General features: G+C 55.3%; 7 protein-coding genes across 7 annotated transcripts; 4 read left to right on the forward strand and 3 right to left on the reverse strand.

Moving 5' to 3' along the window:
• Positions 1-313: 313 nt before the first annotated feature.
• On the forward strand, positions 314-1,393 carry BDZ83DRAFT_168182 (uncharacterized protein). Its single transcript, XM_060501441.1, has one exon. The coding sequence runs from the start codon at positions 509-511 to the stop codon at positions 1,181-1,183; it is 675 nt and encodes a 224-aa protein (XP_060367991.1). The 5' UTR covers positions 314-508; the 3' UTR covers positions 1,184-1,393.
• A 2,990-nt stretch (positions 1,394-4,383) lies between these two features.
• Positions 4,384-6,406, forward strand: BDZ83DRAFT_168187 (prephenate dehydratase). Its single transcript, XM_060501442.1, has 3 exons — positions 4,384-4,790; positions 4,889-4,949; positions 5,071-6,406. The coding sequence occupies exons 1-3, from the start codon at positions 4,695-4,697 to the stop codon at positions 5,961-5,963; spliced, it is 1,050 nt and encodes a 349-aa protein (XP_060367992.1). The 5' UTR covers positions 4,384-4,694; the 3' UTR covers positions 5,964-6,406.
• A 758-nt stretch (positions 6,407-7,164) lies between these two features.
• On the reverse strand, positions 7,165-8,350 carry BDZ83DRAFT_168443 (uncharacterized protein). Its single transcript, XM_060501443.1, has 3 exons — positions 8,303-8,350; positions 7,644-8,230; positions 7,165-7,582 (listed from the first exon to the last, which is right to left on the reverse strand). Exons 2-3 carry the CDS (start codon positions 7,948-7,950, stop codon positions 7,209-7,211), a joined length of 681 nt encoding a protein of 226 aa, XP_060367993.1. The 5' UTR covers positions 7,951-8,230; positions 8,303-8,350; the 3' UTR covers positions 7,165-7,208.
• A 987-nt stretch (positions 8,351-9,337) lies between these two features.
• BDZ83DRAFT_571285 (P-loop containing nucleoside triphosphate hydrolase protein) lies at positions 9,338-11,385 on the forward strand (the record flags this gene model as incomplete). The annotated part of the gene is made up of 4 exons (XM_060504393.1): positions 9,338-9,409; positions 9,751-9,933; positions 10,471-10,998; positions 11,245-11,385. 4 exons carry the CDS (start codon positions 9,338-9,340, stop codon positions 11,383-11,385), a joined length of 924 nt encoding a protein of 307 aa, XP_060367994.1.
• A 515-nt stretch (positions 11,386-11,900) lies between these two features.
• BDZ83DRAFT_571408 (transcriptional regulation of mitochondrial recombination-domain-containing protein) lies at positions 11,901-13,154 on the reverse strand (the record flags this gene model as incomplete). The annotated part of the gene is made up of 3 exons (XM_060504406.1): positions 11,901-12,485; positions 12,588-12,848; positions 12,951-13,154. 3 exons carry the CDS (start codon positions 13,152-13,154, stop codon positions 11,901-11,903), a joined length of 1,050 nt encoding a protein of 349 aa, XP_060367995.1.
• Positions 13,155-13,855: 701 nt separating this feature from the next.
• Positions 13,856-16,627, forward strand: BDZ83DRAFT_571365 (hsp98-like protein; the record flags this gene model as incomplete). The annotated part of the gene is made up of 1 exon (XM_060504401.1): positions 13,856-16,627. The coding sequence occupies one exon, from the start codon at positions 13,856-13,858 to the stop codon at positions 16,625-16,627; it is 2,772 nt and encodes a 923-aa protein (XP_060367996.1).
• A 1,556-nt stretch (positions 16,628-18,183) lies between these two features.
• Positions 18,184-19,182, reverse strand: BDZ83DRAFT_610717 (uncharacterized protein). The gene has a single exon (XM_060507603.1). The coding sequence runs from the start codon at positions 19,142-19,144 to the stop codon at positions 18,458-18,460; it is 687 nt and encodes a 228-aa protein (XP_060367997.1). The 5' UTR covers positions 19,145-19,182; the 3' UTR covers positions 18,184-18,457.
• Between the last annotated feature and the right edge of the window lie 1,213 nt (positions 19,183-20,395).

Here is a 20,395-nt window from a genome sequence, read left to right on the forward strand (position 1 = left end):
AAAGCCACGTCACGGCACCTCTCTTCGAACCTCGACCGCCCTTGACTCCCGACAAAGATGGGATGCAATTTCCTCTGGAACACAATCTTCCACAACGATGGCTTCGGCCATACTATGAAAGCCACCGAGGCGTACGAATACCGAGTGGTTAGTAGCCACGCCATCATGCACGGCCTCGCCTCCGTGGTGCCAGACGTCGTCTTATCGTCAGCCTACCCGTAACCCACCCACAGAGGCCTGCTCACGATCCTTTCTCGGTTGCAAGTGACAAGGCGGCCCATCAAACGAACACTTTGGCATGCCATGTTCCGTGGTCTATACTATCTGTCTGGATATACACCAAGGCTCGGCATGAGCCCTCCACAACAATACCCGGCTGCTTGGAGGAGGTCACCGTCGCAACCGGACGCTGTCAACAACAAGAGCTTGTCCGTCTCGCCCGGATCACGAGAGGGCCAGAGATCCCCGCTGCGATGATACCTCCGCCGGTTCCACTCTGCTTGGGACGATGATACGATTACACGATAGGCGAAGATTGGTTTGGCCGCTGACCAACAGGCGGAGGTCTTGTCCGTTGGACGGACGCCATACAATGGAGCCGACTCCTTGCAACATGATAGGCCTAACGAGCAGACCAACACACCCTGATAATTTGGCTGCGATCCCCTATTTGCTTTCGCAGCTTGCTAGGAGGAGCAGGTCGCCACCGACCATCGTGAACCACCTATCGACGAACCAAGAGGTACCCATTAGAGAAGTCAAGTGTAAGCTATTCGCCGAGGACAGCACAACAGAACTGCAGAATTTCATAGTGACAAGGCCGATGGAGGATTCGCAAAGGCCGGCAGCATGGCCTGCGTCCACCGGTGATTGGCTCCGGCGCACTCCCGCACTCAACTCGGGGCTGGATCGCTTGAAACCAGTCGTGTCGCACGTCTCGACACCCTCTCCGCTGCCCTGCATCCCTGGTTTCCCTCCTCTGGGCGCCAATATCCCGCCGTGTCTTCACTGGTGCTTCGTTGGACACCAGGGACTACCAAGACTCAACCACCACGGCACCACTGCGCTTCATCACTTCACCAGTCTCCATATGGGAATTGGCTCGCAAGACTGGGGGGAACTCGGGGGTGCTACGGAGCGTCCTTCCTACTTACCTTTCGGCGTTGGCGTCCCCTCAGATTAATTAACACGGCGACGCCAGTCTGAGCCCAAGGCACATCTAACGTGGAGAGGGCGTTCACCGTCACTTTGCGCATCGTGGATCATCCCGGCTGGGCCTCACCCCTTCTAGAGCCTCTTTGCCTTCTTTGGCACATCTCGAGCCAATCACCTACATTGTCATTTCGAGCCGCCTTTTGACTTTTCTCTGCCTGTAAGAGGCGCTATGTGACACACAGCTAAGCTCTGGACGGTGCACTTATTCCCGTGACACCTCTGATTGCTACGAAAAATCAGGGCTAGGAGACATCTCAATGTCCACCTGACATGTGTGTACACAGAGTACAGATATACGTCACCTTTCTTTTTCCTGCAACCTTTGACCCACGGTCTGCGAAATTGACGGTGCTGAAGTGCCATTCCACGGCATGTTGGTGGATTTGGTTACGCCAACGCTGCTATTTTGGCAAGATACGCAGCCGTTTGTGCCGTCGTCGCACAGAAAGACGCGCAGGGCACCTCATGCTTATCCCCATCTGCTCCTGATGCTGAGTCTTCGGCGAAAGCAGTCCGCGACTTGTGGGGGCATGCAGTCACTGCAGTCATGCGAAGGAAATGAGTTATGGCCCGATCACCGCCAAGTCGCCACCCTAGGAAAGGGGAACACATACGGTCAACCAAGACTTGGCATTTGCCGACACAGATGACTCCTCGAAAACTGACGATATTCCCAAATATGTCCCCTAGAGCCCGCCGCTCACGTTTCAGAGCAGACCGCTTGGGAACCATCCAAAAAGGGCGTATCCTTCTGCAGAGCAATCCTAGATCCGGCCGTCTGGTCAACTAAAATGGAGTGCCAACGTGGCCTGGTCAGAGCGGGCGTCAACAAAGCCTGAAACATGAAACCTTGGAAGATCTGCCTTGCATGCCCAGTGACCATCTCGTTGCGGTACAAACATTTCGGCCTGGTGCTAATCCCCCTCATTCAGAGAAAGCCATCGGTCCTAGCCACGCTGCCACTCTGCAATAAGCGATGGAGATCGGCTTGTGGGAAGGTCTTCTCCCGGCGCGCCGGCACCTCACTACCGTTCCTAGCTGCTCATCACGGACGACGACCCTTGCTGCTTCTGCTGGAGCCTTGCCGTTCAAACTCGACATCGTCAGCCGTGGCCTGTGTGACCTTTGACCGGTGGCCTTCCACGTGGACAGGGTTCTGAAGAAACAGAAACATGTTGAAAGACCAAGATGAGGCCACACCCGCCTTGTCGTCGCAACTGACACTACGGAGTACTCGCGATGAACCTTCAAACTCGTATCGCAGTCTACGGAACGGGACCGAGACCGAAGGAGTCGCCTACTTGCTGCCTCCGTGTTGCTAAGAAAGCTATGGGGCAGCTTTCACCACTGTCCCATCATTCCCCTGCTTCACCCCAGAGGTCCGCTCCGAACCTGCTGTTGCGCTATAGATGCCGTGCTTCACCCCTGCAGCAGATTCGAAGCACCACAGCAGCATGGACATTGCAGGTTGTAAGAGATGGTTCTTTTCGCAAAGAGTCTAAGAAGGAAAGATAGAAGTCTACTCGAAATTGAAGGGGAGTAGAGTTGCGACGAACTCCCAGCTGGGATTGGTGCGGAAACGCTAAAAATCAAACCAGGCACGCCAGGATGCGCCACTTACTGCCAGCTTCGGACGAAGCCCATGCTCCACACAGCTCCGCCGCCGCCGCCGCCGCCGCCTCGGCGCCCATGAGTTCCTATTTAGGCACTGTCGGCAAGTCGGTCTGTCGGGCGGGTCGCCGGTCCCCGCATAGACGGCTATCGGCTTGGCCCTCTGCCCGGCATCGACGGAGAAGGAGGAGCCTCGGGCTCCGGAGGGTTTGCGGTCTGAGCATGACGACGTCGTTCCGGACGCATGACGCTGCGGGGCTTGTGACTCAACCGTTATTTCGTGTTTCTCGTGTACGCGGGCTCATCGGGATGGTTGACGAGAGAGGTGTTTTGCGGACGGGACGAACCTCTGTCTCCAAGCATGGCTATCGTCAGTCTTCCGGTGCTTCCGTTGAAGTCTCAACAGTGCTCTTGTATCCCATTCAGAAGACTCATCAGCACAAGATGCAAAACTCATTCCGTTTCAAGTGCAGGCTCTGGTGATGCCAACCGCTGCGGTTGCTTACTGACCGATGCGACGATGCTTCAGCTGATGCGTGAAGCGACTTGACCGATGCTAGACGAGCAACACCCTGTGATGGGTAGGACACCAGACCAACGTGAGCAATCAAATATGTCGTCATCTTGCCTGGGGCTTCCTACCAAGAACCGGGGAGCTATCAGGACTGCTTCATTGGAAAGCACGTATTCCTTGGAAATGGCGGGGCGTGAGGGTGTTGTGAACGATAAGGCACGGCAGTCGGTCGGCTGAAGATATAAGCGGCAGTCAAGGGTGACCGCCTTTGCTAATAGTCCGAGGGCCCCCTTTCGCTACTGAGACCGTTGTGATATCATCTACGTCCAATGTTGTCGCAAAAGCGCACACGCACACGACAGCGGAAGATGTTGGTTCGATACTTTGACAGGCGCACCTCGAGAGACCAAAATGATCGTTGAAGTTGAGCATTCGCTTGATGCGTGTCATTCAGCTAAACGTAAAGCGAAAGCATCGACAAGGAGACACCCTAGACGTACGTACATGACCCAAGTAGCTCATGTGAGAGCTGAAATGTCTTGAGCGACGGGATGATCCGCTGTCAATCTCAGGGTGGTTGATCTGAAGGTGACAACTCTTTTTGAGCTGTATCTCGTCCATGGTGAGTTTTCCGTCGTGGAGCGGTTATCACAATGGCGAAATTGCATTCCCAATATGTCACAAAAAAAACGAAAAAAAAAAAAACTATGACTGACCATGACCGCTCAACAGGTGAATCAAATCGTCGAGTCCAAGCTGGCGGGTTGGCAAAGGTCGCAAATGTCTTAGTCGTGCCGGGCCCGGCATTTGCTCATCGGCGAGTGGAGCATCTTCCCCAGGCCCCGCGGGAGCAACCCCTCCCCTTCCAGCCAGAAAAAAAAAGCCCAGTCCACCACTCAACCTCCGATATCGACGACGACCACCACCACCACCACAAGGACGTCAAAATTTCCGACAGCCCCGTTCGTCGTCGACTTTGCGCCCCCGGCGATTGTAGGACACGCGCAGATCAGTAAATGAGGTTGGCTTCGTATCCGAAATAGTACAAGGAAGCCGTCTTCTGTGTTCTGCAGCGACTGACCGCGCCAAGGTGCGACCCCGACGCGGCTACCCGGGATCCGGAAATAAAGGGCCCCTCCTCCTCTTCCTCTTCCTCCTCATCATCATCATCCTACTCTGCCGACTTCCACGACGACGCAGACGACTTCTGTCAGCGTGTGTATGCGCCCTCTAGGACGAATACTCGGCCACGAATCACTCCCTCTGCCCATTTTTGAAGGCCTCCTCCAAACTCACGCTCACGTACTTTTGCTCCCCGTTCATCCAGACTTTTACGTCACGTCACGATCAAACCATGGGTGACAAGTCTCAGATTCCGGCAGAGGCTGCAGGCGGAGGAGTAAAGCCTCTGGTGGGCTTCCTGGGTCCCCAGGCCTCGTACACCCACCAGGTAGGTACCACGAACCTGAAGAAAAGATATCACACCTCGCACGGCATATGCCAAGAGTGGTGAAACTTGTCAATCATCTCTAACTTTGTGCATCGCAGGCTTCGTTGCAGGCTTTTCCGGAAGATGAGTGGGATCTGAGACCCGTCGTCAACATCACAGGCACGTAACTCACCACCCCCTTTTCTTCGGTCGCCTATCCATGGCATCATTCCCCTTCTCTTTCTCGGTTTTTTCGTTCCCGCGCCGTGCCGTGTGCTACCTCCGGTCTGACTTGAATCAGACATCTTCGAGGTCGTACAAGCCGGCGAGGTCGCTTTCGGTGTCGTGCCCGTCGAGAACTCAACCAATGGGTCCGTACTGTTCACGCTGGATAACTTTGCCGATCGTAACGGCTTGTACCCGGACATTTCGGTCTGCGGCGAGATCTACCTCGACGTGCACCACTTTCTCGTCGGCCGCCGTCCGGACCCGGCTCACGACGCCGCCGCCGGCCCGGGACTGCGGGGGGGAGACGAAGGATCCGGCGCCTGCACGCCGACGGCGTCTGACCCGAACCCACTCAAGCCGCGGACGAAGCCGCTGTGCAGCCTCAAGCACATCCGGCGCCTGTACTCGCACCCGCAAGCGTGGGGCCAGTGCGTAGCCTTTTTGCAGACGTACCTCAAGGGCATCGAGGCCATCGACGTCAGCTCGACGAGCCGTGCGGCGGAGCTGGTCAGCCTGGACGAGACGGGCACGAGCGCCGCCATCTCGAGCGAGATCGCGGCGAGCATGCACGGCATCGACGTGCTCGCGCGGACGATTGAGGACCGTGAGGACAATACGACGCGGTTCTTCATCATCCGAAAGGGGCTGGACGAGAAGCAAAAGATGCCGGGCCACTGCGTCAGGCCAAAGACAAAGACGAAGTCCATGGTGTCGTTTACGGTCCCGCACGAGGCTCCCGGCGCGCTGGCGAACGTGCTGGAGTGTTTCCGGCGGTACGGGACGAATCTCACGAGCATCAACAGCCGGCCGAGCCTGACGGCGCCGTTCAACTATGTCTTCTTCGTCGAGTTTGAGGGACACCGGTTCCGGGATCCGGAGGGGAGGGTCAAGGGAGCGCTGGACGGGGTGGCTCGGGTGGCGGAGAGATGGCGGTGGCTTGGGAGCTGGGAGGACCAGCGGTCGTGAGAGGGGAGGGACTGGTTGGCGGTCTCCCCCTCCCCTTCCTCGTGACTTGGCTTGCGGTGTCTCTCTCTTACACACACTCTCTGTCTAAGTCTGGCTTCTAGGCCCCTGGGCTATTCCCCTCTCCGATTCAGCTTCGGCAACTCTATGGATGTCGGCATTGGCGACGGCCGTCTCTGGCGACTGCCGATGATCTCTGAGCGGACGTTGACATGGCACGCGGGATATGCTTTGAGGCTACATCTGGTCTACATGCGAAATACTGAGAGGTTTTGCGGACTACGGGCCTACAAAGGGCCACGAAGGGGTAACGGGGCGAGTGGGCGGGCACGCCATGCTCTTGCTGGGAACACACAAGGGGAGTCTATTGGACGGAACAGGCCTGGACTGGCTGACGACATCGCAACTAATGTCGATTCGAAATAAGGAGGTGCATTATGAGGGCTGGAACCAGGTCACCCAGTGACCAGAACCCCCCAAGGAGCGTGGGATGACTGACTCCTCCTCCCTTTAGCCATTGTGTAATGGAAACCGCGGAACGAAAAAAGTCTTCTCTCGTCTTGAGTCTGGGTCTCGTCGTTCGTCTTTCCGAGGCGTTTACATACTCTTTTTGCCTCTTCGACCCTGATTTTATGCTGAGTCGACTCATGGATACATTGGAATGGTCTGAAAATGCCTCTTCCAACCCTGGCTCTGTGATGGGACTGATGGATACCTGGAAAGTTTGCTGAAAAGGAGCACTTGATGCCGAGTCTTCACACGCCGAGCTGGTGGCGTTGTGAGACCTGATCCCGAGTATGTTGTGACAAGGGGACAAGAAAAAGGGGAGCCCGACAACGATATGGCGAGAGACACCATGATTCTCCCACGTTATGGATGAGTTGACATATGCAGAGATTTCCTCCCCACGCAAGAGTTGGTGAAGAAGGAAGCGACGGATCCATCGCTACAGCTCGAGGTACATGTGATGTTCTCGAGAGAGAGAACGTGAGCGAGATGAGAACAGAGGGCTGGTCGCGTGCCCTATGTCCGAATGTCTCACAACGCCCGTCCGGCCACACGCACCCTCCTAAAAGGTCAGCCAACAACATGAGCAGATTTGCCCAGCAAGCCCGATTATCTACCGTCTGGGCCCTTTTTACAATGTGCTGGCTATCGTGAAGGATCGAGACCAAGGAGTAGAGCCAAAGTTAGTTTCGCGAAGCTCTGCACTGGGTGTGGAAGGGGTCAAGAAGCTCTTGCAACTGTTTAGCGTGGCGCGGAAGGGGGTGGGCTGGAGTTGTCGGGGTTGCCAGAAGCTCTAGGAAGCTCTGCGAAGCTCTTGCAACTTGTTGAGGTGTGCACCTGCTCTGTCTGCCGAGCACTTGCACACGCACGCACACAAAGCTGAACCCCTCTTTCCTGTCTGGTTACTTTCCCCCCCTCCTTTCTCAACGGACCGGTCCATGTCCGTCTCTTGTTGGATGTCTTTTTCTTGTGTGGTCTTTCCCTTTTTTTTCTGCCCGTCCGCCGTTCGGTGAGGTTCTGGTGGTGGATCGGCAACTCCACGTCCATTACGTCCAAATTACATGGACAAGACGTGCTGGAATTGCAGCACTTGCAGGACCCCTGATGGATGTGGTCTGTTGTATGGCGACCAAAGTTGGTCCTGGATCTTGGCTCATTGTCTCTCCGAATACTCACCTCTTCTCGTTCTTCTTGTTGGCTCTGTTTTCTCATCCACCTCCTCATATCCAGATGCCGAGTATCTGCCGTCCCAATTCACAAAGGCCAGGCCGAGGTTTTCGACATGTCGCCAGATGGAGCTCAGCTGGAGCACAATGATGCTCGTCGCTGGATCCCGCGCGAGACGGCTCCACACGACGACACACGTTCCGCCGCGGAACGTCTCCATTTGCCCTGCTTTTTTCTGGGGTCTCTTTTTTCTCTTTGAGTTGGTGTCTTTCCTAATGGGACCCATTCGGGAACTTTCCTGGGGCCTTGATGCCATGACCGAGTGAAAACTTGCGTAAGAAAAGTACCCACGCTATGCAAGTGTCCAGATTCCCGCAAAATATCCTTTGTTTTCCTGTTCGTGTCGCGCGTCTGTCTGCAATATTGTATCTGTATGTCGCTGCACCACTGCACGCAAAAGACAGAGTTTTTTCCCCCTCCCACAGCTTGTCCCATCCGACAAAAGCGGGCTTGCAACACTCGGCAGACTTTTAGTGCTGCTGGGGGCGCAGAGGCGCCTGTGTTGCAATTGGTGTGTGCCGGATCAATTCCTTGTGCTATGACGTGTAGTGCGCGTAGTAAGACAAGGTTCGCACCGCGAGGAAGGATGGGAAAAAGAATACACTTACGCCTTCCCCATCCGAAGAATACCTCATTGCTCAGTCAGTAGAAAGGTGGAAGGATGTATCCAAAGGCAAAGGTATCCGCACGTAGTAGAGCAGGTACCACAGCTGAACCGTCTGGTCTCCGGACGAGGTATCTTTGGCGTGTTTTTTGTCCGACTTTTACACTGCTTTCCGCCCGTTAACGTGGATGAGAGAGTACTTTCGTCTTACCCGACTTATACCTGCCCATCTACTTGTTGGTGTTCCCTCTTCTCCCACAATCCAAATGTCCCGAGTTGCAGCAAGGCTCAACCCAAGTGGGTGAAGTGTGGGCATGGCCACACACATCCTTTCGGTACCAAAGTACCCTCTCTTGCTGTTCGGCTGTTCCCTACCACCACTCACTCCATCTTCTTTGCTCTCTTCCTCGTTCTCATCCGTCTGAAGGGAGGGGTGGCCTCACCAGGCACCGTGCTGGCCCATGGTCCAGACGCAACAAGTACGCAGTTAGTAACTCTACGTACCTTTTTTTTGTCGTCTGGTCCGGCGGCTGTCGGTCCAAGGCAGTCGGACCTGGACATGAGAGGCGTATACAGCAGGAAAAGTGGTGGTGAATAGGCAAAGGAACGGCAGCGGCGCGAGGGATCGAGTGAGGAGCGGTTGCCGTTGCCGTGGACTGGACCGTAGAAGCGGGAGTTGCAGAGCTTCTGGGAAAGCTGAACCATGAAGGGGGGGAGAAGGACCAAACGATTTATAACCAGCTTCTCCCTCTCCCTCTCCCTCCTCGTTCCTCCTCGATTCCGCCATCGATACCTTGTTATTTCGACATTCACGATCCCCTACATCCAACATTTCTGTTGTTTAGACATCGCGACAAGAGCTTCTCACAACCGGGTGCCAATTAAGACACCAAAAGCTCTGCAACTTCGGTTCCTTGCCTACCCGTTACCCGTTCACCCCTTGCCGGATTCCATCATCCGTCTTCCCCGTTGGCGGTTGTTCCAATTCCAGCAAATCCCATAGGATAATTCCCCATCTTTGCTGCTGAGGTGCTTCATCATGGCCATCACGCCTTCGAAGCCAATCTTCTGCGCGACCCACCCCAGGGCCTGCTCTACAGCCTTTGAGAGAGTGAGATTTCCCAATCCCATAACGCCTGTTGGCTTGTTTTTGGCACTGCTCGTTCCTCCCTGGTGTCTGCTCTGGGAAACGAGCGAGCACGCAATCCTGCCGGACCCCAAAAACGGACAAGGTTCAGGGTGCCTGAATCGTTCCTTTTTGGGGGAAAGAGAGACGGCCTGGCGGGAGGAGAGAGGGGAGGAACCTGTGGTGTTGAGCGAATTACCACGGGTTCATTCGTTTTGCCTGTGCAACGAAACCACCATCAGCTCGCTGCTGGGGTACTTCTGTACAGCGAGCGCCATGTGAAGAAAAGCGGCATTAGCTAACATGGCGATTTCTCATCATTCTAGGTGTTTATGAGCCGCCGGGACAAGCTGGCGTGTGTACATGAGCCTTTTGGCGATGCGTTCTACTATGGCCCTGAGCGGACTGGTGAGCGTTTTGAGAACGACGCTGAGGGCAGAGAAAAGTCTGGCTTCGCCGAGACGACGTATGCCGATGTTCTGAGGCAAATTGAGGAGGCCGGCAAAGATGTATGTTTTTCCTCTCCCCTGAGTCCTTCTCCCCTCCATAGACAGTATTTGCCCCTCATTATGAGGTCGTTGTCTTTCCGATCGCGATCTCACCCGCACACCCCTCCACCCTATTCCCGCCCATACAATCCCCTATAGTGCGCTACTCCCCCAACCCCTGGCACATTGAGTTGCAGAGCTTCTGCGACCCCCAGTCAAAACCACCGTCAATTCCAAACTTGCCATTCCTCGCCCGAAATTGATTCAATTTTCGGTCGGAGGTGCTCTTTGAAGCTTCAAACAGAGCTTCTCGAAACTCTGGATTGATTTCGATTGAAGCGGCGTTTGATGTCTGGGGGTGCTCGCGTGCGTACACCCGTGGAAGCTTTGCAACGCAGCCGCCACAATGTCGCGCATCGCCGCTCAGCGTTCCCCGGTACCCCTGCGGAGCTCTTAGAGTCGTGACCAACGTCGCATTCGATCTCTGCTCAACACCACCACCACAGACCATGATGATGCTAGAAACCAATCACCCAAATTACTAACACCCAACCACAGAAGCGCGCCTTCATCAAGGACATGGCCTACTACATTATCCCTCCCAACCAGCAAAAAGCCTCCATTGTCCCGTCCGCCGGCAACACGGCTGAGCCCACCAACCCCACCGTTCTGCCTTTGAGCATCCTCCGCAAGTTCCAGTGGACGTTCCTCATCCGCCACCCGCGCCGCTCCATCCCCTCGTACTACCGCTGCACCCAGCCGCCCCTGGATGCGGTGACCGGCTGGACAAACTTCAACCCGTCCGAGGCCGGTTATGAAGAGCTTCGCCGCCTATTTGACTACCTCATCCGTGAGCGCATCGTCGACGAAAAGGACCTGTTGGTTGTCGACGCCGATGACATGCTTGACGACCCCGAGGCCGTCATCCGCGCCTACTGCGCCCACGTTGGCCTCGACTTCACTGACAACATGCTCAACTGGACCGATGAGGACACCAAGGTCGCCCAGGAGAAGTTTGCAAAGTGGAACGGCTGGCATGATGATGCCATTGGCAGCACGTCGCTCAAGCCGCGCGACAAGAAGCATGTAAGTCGCCCCTAACCCCTACCCCTAATCGGCTGGTGCTTCTGTCGTTGTTTTGTACCCCTCCCAAACGAAAATGATTCCCCAGAAAGAGATTGGATACAAAAAAGGACCTGCCTGTTGTTTGGGCGCTTTTGAAATCACTTCCTTGAACTCGCTGGATATTTTTTTTGACCTTTGGCGTGGCGGACGAACACACACTAGACACTAGTGTGGGGTACATTTCGCAGCATGCTAATTCCCCGCGAGAAAAAGGTCATCACCCGTGAGTCCGAAGAGGCTGAATGGCTCAAGAAGTACGGCGAAAAGGGTCTCAAGGAGATTCGCGAGTGCGTCGACGCGAACGTCAAGGATTACGAGTACCTCAAGAAGTTTGCCATCCAGATCTAATTCCACCGTATACGGATAAGTACGGCTGGTTGTACACGTACGGATACACAACGTACACCTTTAACGAAGTTGATGACCAAGAAACGCCTACCTAACAAATAGGCGTCTCATTATACATGCATGTTTTTACTATAAAAACGGGAAATCGGGTTTTCTTTTTTTCCAACGGAACAGTTCGATATTGGGATATAAGGAAACGTGGGGGTTTTTTCTACCAGGGACCTTGAAATCGGTCCATCATGGGTTCAATGTAACCGTATTGATACAATAGTCTACATGGCAATGCCAATGACCAGCCACTTCTAACAGGACTGCGTATATGACTTGCAAAGTCTCTTCTTCCTTTTTGAATAAAAAACCTATGCCATAGCACAATACTCCACGTCCAATTTTCTTGATGTACACATTTTCCCCGTATTGTGACAAAAAAAGGTCTCGGCCAAAAATCTTACAATAGTGCTGCTGCTTGCTCTCGTTCCCCTAGCTCCCACCCCCCTTGAAAAGACATTGACACTCTATGCCTTGGTGTCAGCCTTGCTGTCTTTCTCGCCCTTCTCCTCCTTGCCCTCCTCCTTGTTCTCCTCCGCCGCCGGCTCCTTGATGCTGTAGTTGGTATCGTCCCCAGCGCCCTGCACGGGCTCCGCGACCGGCTTGGGCGCCTCCACCTCGGCGACAGCCTCCTCCTCGGGGTCGAACTGGTTCTCCTCCAAGAGCGCCTTGGCGTCCTGGAACAGGTCGTGCGTGACGTTGCCGGACCACTCTTGCGCAAAGTTGCGGTCGTCCTCGTTGGCCCAGTATATCGTCGCGGGCAGCAGCTCATCGACGGCCGGCGCCTTGGTGGTGCCCTCTACCTCCTCTCCGCCAGACTGGCTGACGAGTGCTGTCTTGGCCGGCGGCGCCTTGGACCACTTGCGGCCCTCCAGCGCCTTGCCCTCCTCGAGCACGGCCTTCTTCTCGCGGCTGCTGACGATGAGGCGGTTACCTCTGCCAAAACCGGCGAGGACGGCGGCCATGTCGGCGATGGAGTTTGCGCGCTGGTCGTTGAGGGCTAGGGAGCGCTCGTGGCGGTTACGGACGATTTTGCGGACGCGGACGAGGTCCTCGGGGGCGGGCTTGGCATCCTCGGTGGGAGCAGCGTCAGCATCTTCTGTCTCGCCGGCGACGGAGTATTTAACATCGTCTACGGCAGCACCGGCGGCGACGGCGTTCTTCTTGGCACCCCACGGCTTGATGGCCTTTGGCTTGAGGAGCTCGGTGCGCTTCTCCCTGTAGAGGAGGTCGTCCTCCCAGGCGAGCTCGTGCATGCGGCGGAACTCGCGGAGCTTTTGGAAGACGGACTGGCCTGCTGCGCCGGCGCCGGCGGGGAGCTGGATGAGGGCCATGGGGGCCCAGTAGTCGCGGCGGAGTTTTGCGGGTTTGGACTTCTTGCCGTTGAAGGGGAGTTGTTTGAGAGCTCGGTGGGACTGGTGATTGTGAGTGTTAGCTGAGCTTCTTCACTCCATGGTCCCAAGTGAAATCTGCCATTGCCTGCCCAATTGACTAGCAACAAGACCTCCAAGACGTACCTCGAGCTGCTTAGTGTGCGAGTAGATGACCTGGTTCGAGGTCAGGTGGCTCCAGACCCAAATCTGCTCGCCGTGGCCCGGCTCAAAGTTGGTGAGCTCATGCTGGGGCGTCCTGCGTCGCGACCGCGTGTGGCCATGCCGTATGCTTGTCCGGGCGACGCCAAAGGACAATTTTGAGAAGCGAAATACCGGGACCGAATTCATCGTTGCTAGCTTTGCGGCCGATCGGTCGATGGGGACGTATCGTTTCGTTCGTTCGTCGTCGTCGTCGTCGGCAACCCCCTAAACTTCTCGGGACGGGCAGCTTGACAAAATTTCCCGAAGCTCTGGAACCTGTCCCCCAGGCCCGCGCCGGTGATGTGGCTGACTTGTGGCTTGACTCTGGAGGTCACATGATGCCATATGGCACTAGCCATATCGGACAAAACGTTCCTTGGCTCTCTTATCGATAATCTTGATAAGATGATGGATGGTTGACGGCAGGTCCGTGCACCCAGAGCGAACCCCGCGGTTTGGGCTCGGTCGGTGCTCAGATTCTAGTGACGTCGCGCGACTTCTACCAGGTTCTGGTCGCTGCCCTACGACTTCCCGGCCTTGCCAGCGCATGCTGGATCAGTCCATCCTCTCGGCCCACTTCCAGGTTTACGGTCTAGATGAACCTCACTTTGCAAGCATAAATTCAACATTGCAATCGAACTTCAACTGGCTTCCCTTCTCAAGTCACCAAGCTAATTCTTGCACATATTGAGATACCCCCGTTGAATGATAGACTCTTCAACTTGAAGCCATTCTGAGCTTCCAACAACCAACCACTCACGTATAACCACTCTTAATTACCTACCACTTAACCTCACAAGACAAACCACGCAACCACATACAATCGCTACCACAACTACACCAACAATATGAATTCACGAATGGAATTCACCGACAGAGGCGAGAAGGCCGTGCAGGATGCCATGGCCCTCGCGGAGCAGTACGCTCACTCCCAGCTGCTCCCCGTCCACCTCGCCGTCTCTCTCCTCGATCCCCCGGCAGACCTCTCAAAGGACCAACAAAACGGCCCGCCGCAGACTTCCTCCATGTTCCGGCAAGTCATTGAGCGCGCCCACGGCGACCCGCAACTCTTTGACCGGGCACTCAAGAAGACGCTCGTCCGCCTGCCGAGCCAAGACCCGCCACCAGACCAGGTCTCCGTCGCACCCACATTCCACGCCGTCCTCCGCAAGGCGCAAGAGCTGCAAAAGACGCAAAAAGACTCCTTCATCGCCGTCGACCACCTCATCCAGGCCCTCGCCGAGGACCACACGATACAAGCCTGCCTGCGGGACTCCAATATCCCCAAGGCGAAGCTGGTGCACGATGCCGTCACCCAGATTCGCGGCACGAAGCGGGTGGACAGCAAGAACGCCGACACCGAGGAGGAGCACGAGAACCTCGCCAAGTTCACCATTGATATGACGGCCTTGGCCCGCGAGAAGCAACAAGACCCGGTCATTGGCCGTGAGGAGGAGATCCGCAGAGTCGTGCGGATCTTGTCCCGCCGGACAAAGAACAACCCGGTCCTCATCGGTGAACCCGGTGTCGGTAAGACTACCGTCGTCGAGGGTCTCGCCCAGAGAATCGTTAACCGCGATGTGCCCGACAACCTCAAGGCGTGTAAGCTGCTGTCGCTCGACGTCGGCGCCTTGGTGGCCGGAAGCAAGTACCGCGGAGAGTTTGAGGAGAGGATGAAGGGCGTCCTGAAGGAGATTCAGGAGTCCAAGGAGATGATTGTCCTCTTCGTCGACGAGATCCACTTGCTGATGGGTGCCGGCTCTTCTGGCGAGGGTGGTATGGACGCCGCCAACTTGCTGAAGCCCATGCTTGCCCGTGGTCAGCTGCACTGCATCGGCGCGACGACCCTCGCCGAGTACCGCAAGTACGTCGAGAAGGACGCCGCCTTCGAGCGTCGATTCCAACAGGTTCTCGTCAAGGAGCCGTCCATTGCCGAGACCATTTCCATTCTCCGTGGTCTCAAGGAGCGGTACGACAGACACCACCGCGTCACCATTCTCGACAACGCCCTGGTTGCGTCCGCCAACCTTGCCGGCCGCTACCTCACGTCGAGAAGACTTCCCGACTCCGCCATCGACCTGGTCGACGAGGCTGCTGCTGCAGTTCGCGTCGCCAGGGAGTCGCAACCCGAAATCATTGACTCTCTTGAGCGCAAGCTCCGTCAAATCATGATTGAGATTGCTGCCTTGGAGAAGGAGAAGGATGAGGCGTCCCAGACTCGCTTGGTCCAGGCAAGAAAGGATGCCAAGAACGTGGAGGAGGAGTTGGAGCCTCTTCGCCAGAAGTATCTCAGCGAGATCAAGAGAGGCGAGGAGATTCACTTGGCCAAGACGAAGCTCGATGAACTCGAGAAGCGTCTTGAGGATGCCGCCAACGCCGGCAACCATGCCAAGGCCGCCGACCTCCAGTACGGCGCCATCCCCGAGCAGCGCGCGGTCATCAAGGAACTCGAGGCCAAGAAGGCCGCCGCCGACGCTGCCCTCAACGCATCAGGCCAGGACCACGGCGCCATGGTTACTGATGTTGTCACCGCCGATCACATCAACGAGATTGTGGCCCGCTGGACCGGCATTCCCGTCACTCGCCTTAAGACTAGCGAGAAGGAGAAGCTCGTTCTCATGGAGAAGCAACTCGGCAAGATCGTCGTTGGTCAGAAGGAGGCTGTGCAGGCCGTCGCCAACGCCATCCGACTGCAGCGGTCTGGTCTTAGCAACCCCAACCAGCCGCCCAGCTTCTTATTCTGCGGTCCATCCGGTACCGGTAAGACTCTCCTGACCAAGGCGCTCGCCGAGTTCCTCTTCGACGACTCCAAGGCCATGATCCGCTTCGACATGTCCGAGTACCAGGAGCGTCACGCCCTCAGCAGGATGATTGGTGCTCCCCCGGGATACGTCGGACACGACGCCGGCGGCCAGCTCACCGAGGCTCTCCGCCGCAAGCCCTTCTCCATTCTCCTCTTTGATGAGGTCGAGAAGGCTGCCAAGGAGGTCTTGACCGTTCTGCTCCAGCTCATGGACGACGGCCGCATCACCGACGGACAAGGCCGTGTCGTTGACGCCAAGAACTGCATCGTCGTCATGACCTCCAACTTGGGTGCTGAGTACCTCACAAAGTCCACCAACCGCGAGGGTAAAGTGGATGCCACTACTCGCGAGCTCGTCATGAACGCCCTCCGCAACTGGTTCTTGCCTGAGTTCCTCAACCGTATTAACTCGACCGTCATCTTCAACCGCCTTACCCGCCGCGAGATCCGCAAGATTGTTGATATCCGCCTGCTGGAGATCCAGAAGCGGCTGGAGGGCAACGGCCGCAAGGTATACATTGACGTCTCGGAGGAGGCCAAGGACTACCTCGGTAATGCTGGCTACTCGCCCGCCTACGGCGCTCGTCCGCTGTCCCGCTTGATTGAGAAGGAGGTTCTCAACAAGCTGGCCATCCTCATTCTCCGTGGCAACATCCGCGATGGAGAGAACGCCCGCGTCGAGCTCATCAACGGCAAGATGGTGGTGCTGCCTAACCACCAGGACAGCGAGCTCGATACCGACGACGAGGATATGGATGAGGAGGACGCTGTTGACGAGCTTGTTGCTGATGAGATGGATGAGGACATTTACGACTAAGTTGAATAAGACAAGAGAATGAAGTCTGAAGACACAAGGAGATGATTTACGAAAGCATAACGATTAGGATTGATGGGGTGTTTTTCAGTGTAGAGATATAAACTCTAGAGAGAGAGCATCAGGCGTTTAGGGATTAAAATGGTTCAAGCATTGTAGGATTTTCATCACGAATTGTAAATAGGTTATAGAACTATAAAAGTTCAATGGAAAAAAACATACAAAACATTTAAGTGTGCCCGAAACTGAAATATGTGTCTGTAAGTGAGGACGCTTAGTGGCATGAACAGTGTGGTGAATGACGGAACAATGGGTTGCGTAGGAGAGAGGCAGCTCATTCGAGTTGAAGATACTCGTGTCAACACACATCAACCACACAGAGGTGAAGAGATACCTGGTATTACATACATGAGGTTAGGTTGTAAACAGGTTATAAGACCTCAGAAAAGATTTTCAACTGAAGGCGTGATGTGATTCATCTGGTCCAATACAATACATCGCAAGCCAAAAAGCCTCTCCCTCATACGTTGCCCCCTCCAAGTTCCATTCCTATCACCAGCAAAAGCAGGCGCCCCTCTATCTGGAGTTGAGTACATTGCGGGCTGGATGAGGCGGTAGAACGGTTCCAGGTCAACAATCGATCAACGTACGTTTGCAGCCTTACTTGATGACATGCATGATTACACCGAGCTCGAGTTTTGATTGCCTAGCATGATACTTGATATAAGCACCAAGAGATGTAGTCTACCGAGGGTGAACACTGTTTGAAATCTCCATATTCTATTCAGATGGGCGGTTCGGTATCAGTCTTTCTGGTGTCATGATGCGTTCAACATTGCATCAAGATATTAGTTTCAATACTACCCAAGGCTGAGTATAGTACCGCGAGCACAATTTATTATAATCGCAATGGGCATGTCTGGACAGTAAACACAGCAATGTCCCAGAGACTTAATCTCAACCAGAATTGAAAGGTACTTGTGATAGCACAAACTCGTCACAGGAGATTGACGCCATGTGAGATGTAACACTCTGTCAAAGCGACCCCAGGACAACACGATGTATATCAAGTAACAAATCAAACACACGCAATATCCGTGCAAGGGCGAGACCGATTTTGGGAACCGCGCAAATCAGACACGTCTTGGCTTCTCAAGCGGAGGCAGGAGAAGAACCTCGTCCTGCATTATCCCTACCAAGGCATGCATTCGGCATCATTGAGATTGTGACATCTCGGCTGATAAGTTGACCTTCGTTCTCATAGAGAATGCCATGAGATAGCCCTACATCTCAGATCGTGGAAACAAACCCTGCTGACCATTGGCTTTGCAGATTTCCTACCTGACTGGCCGCCGGAGCAATGTGTGCTGAATGTGGTGTAGCAGCGCCGAGCATGCCAGGCGGTCACGATAGCTACTTGTTTGTTCTGCCCAATACCCATCACACCTCGCAAGCAGCGTTCGTGACAGACGCATGCCCGGGGAGCCCCGTGGCTATTTCCAGCGGGTATTGGGGACGGCTCACTCGATACCAAGCAGACCTACCAAGGTTATAATAACGCCCACGTAGCTGTCCATGCCGGGTAGCCATTTGGCGCCATATAGCTATTCAGAGCGCCAACGTCGTTTCGACAATCTGGGCATACCGATATTTTGGGAATGATCCAGGTCTCTGGGCTGGTCGATATATCACCCTATCTCGGGGTAGTGTTTCAACCCCTCCTCGTTGCATCAACTTGGATTTGTTCTGCTGATCAGCGAGTGCATGCCCCTCTTCCTGCTCCAAGAACTCGCATGGATACATGGAAAACACGCCTTGTTTGGTTTAGTTTTCTCATGGCTGGGACGGAGAACGGCTCTGCCCAGTCAACGCCATGCATACGCGGTACAACAGTTTTGTGGCCTTGGAATTTTTTTGATGACTGGAGCTTTTTCGCGAGATCTGCGAAACTAGTCGCGGGGGAGGGATGACGGATGAGGTCGGGGGCCAAGATAAGATGCTATTTTTACCCGAGAGGACCCCGGTGATCGCCCTGGTCGGAGAAGGGGGGGGACCCACGACGGGGAAGTTTAGCCTCCGTTGTGCCCCCTCTCTGAGCCTCACGAAAGCAAGCCTGGGGCCAGGAGTTGACTGTGGCGGGCACCCTCCCCGAACCTGGAACCGCGGTGCATGAGTTGATAGATTGTTTAGCCAAGTACCGAAGCCACCGCGCCTTTCTGTCTCGTTGCACAGCGGGCCAGGATGAGCTTGGAGCCGAGACTGGTCCTCGTGGTCGTGAAGAGAAAGAGGGCCGCATCGGCGGTGCGGGCAACGAGCTGCGAGTGACGGCCGACCGATCATGCCGTAGGCGGTAATGCATTGAGGCTGCGCGGCGGAACGCGTCACTCGCACAACGGACGTGGCGGAAGAGGGCTCTGGCGCCAGTTTCGGCGGAGGCCGCGGAGTAAGTTGAGGCTGGAAACTTGGGAAGGTCCGTGTCGTGTTGCACATGTATAGGTCAAGTAGGTAGGGCACTTTCATCCTGAATCTGGGACGAAAGCGAAGGGGAGGGGGGGAGGGGGACGATGTCCGATGTTCGCTGAGTAGAAGCCACATAGCGTACATGAACGAGAAGAAGGGCCTCCTTGTCCGTTCGAACCAAAGGCGGAAAGCCTCGACACAGGATTGGGTGTGCCCCAGGACGGAAAAGTGCCAGTGAAACGGGCTGATGCAGATGGAAGACGGGCACACTCTCATCGACCAGCTTGGAGGGGCAGCGGCTGGTGTGTCACGTGTGTAAGGTAGGTAGGTATTCATATCTTGGTTGAAGACCGATCCAAGTCAAGAGCTGCGATGGCAGGTGTCTCTCATCAAATCAAGAGGTCGGGAGGTGAACGAGACGGCAGGACGGAAGCTTGGCCAATGAGCCCCAAAGGATTTGTCTAGGGATGGAAGACAAGCCATCGTTCAACCCTTGAACGTTTGATAACGGCCGATTCAGTGTGTAGTAGCGCAGCATGCGCAGATTGTGAGTTTTCTTTTGTTTCTTCCGACACGAGGCCTTGCCAGCATCCAAGTGGTACGTCTGGAGTGCTTTTTTCCCAAAGCAGAGGATCAGCTTGTCCCCTGGCCTAATCGGGCGAGCATGCGGGCGGCTGTCGGCACAGGAGCCGGAGACGATATCGGGCCATTCAAGACACTGCATACCAGATCTGTTAGGGGTTTGTATTCGTACGGATAGAGGCTATTGAAGTGCCCACGACATTCGTCCGTAATCGTGTAGTTAGCCACCATTCGAACGTCCAACAGTAATGCCCGTAGCCCACAGCGAAATACGAGGGAATGCATTGGAAGGGGGTTGCGTTGTAGCGGGAGACGTTGGCGGCAGATCGTGGCGTGGGGCGTGTGCATGGTCGTCCGTAGGTAGCGAGCGTTGCAAGGGTAAGCAAGACTAAAGCCATGTTTCAGAATTTTTAGCAGATCCTCTGACAAGCGTCGTCCGAGGTTGTCATTGGAGGAGGATCAGGGGGCGACGAGCTGGAGCATAAATGACCAGCATCTCCATCACGCCTTTGCAGTGTTGCACCTGGCGGCCCTTGGTGAAGCTGGGCCTTGGCCCGTCGATGTCAATGGCCCCATTGGGTAGCACGTCGCAAGCTTTGCTGTCTGTCTGTTGGTGGCCACCTCCCCCCTTTTATTTTGCGAGTGAAAGTATCTTTCGCTGCACCGATGATTCGACAAAGTACCGTAGGCAAGGTGCAGAAGGGGCCGTGTTCGAGTCAGGTAGCGACG

This window comes from Colletotrichum acutatum, assembly GCF_030867785.1.
Source record: "Colletotrichum acutatum strain CBS 112980 chromosome Unknown BDZ83scaffold_20, whole genome shotgun sequence".
NCBI classification, from domain to species: domain Eukaryota; kingdom Fungi; phylum Ascomycota; class Sordariomycetes; order Glomerellales; family Glomerellaceae; genus Colletotrichum; species Colletotrichum acutatum.

Coding starts and splice junctions, on each gene's coding strand:
- BDZ83DRAFT_168182 (XM_060501441.1), top strand. CDS start 509: ATGATACGATTACACGATAGGCGAAGATTGGTTTGGCCGCTGACCAAC.
- BDZ83DRAFT_168187 (XM_060501442.1), top strand. CDS start 4,695: ATGGGTGACAAGTCTCAGATTCCGGCAGAGGCTGCAGGCGGAGGAGTA. Junction 4,791..4,888: donor AGGCCTCGTACACCCACCAG/GTAGGTACCACG, acceptor TGTGCATCGCAG/GCTTCGTTGCAGGCTTTTCC. Junction 4,950..5,070: donor ACCCGTCGTCAACATCACAG/GCACGTAACTCA, acceptor GACTTGAATCAG/ACATCTTCGAGGTCGTACAA.
- BDZ83DRAFT_168443 (XM_060501443.1), bottom strand. CDS start 7,950: ATGGCATCAAGGCCCCAGGAAAGTTCCCGAATGGGTCCCATTAGGAAA. Junction 7,583..7,643: donor AACAAGAAGAACGAGAAGAG/GTGAGTATTCGG, acceptor GCCATACAACAG/ACCACATCCATCAGGGGTCC.
- BDZ83DRAFT_610717 (XM_060507603.1), bottom strand. CDS start 19,144: ATGAAAGTGCCCTACCTACTTGACCTATACATGTGCAACACGACACGG.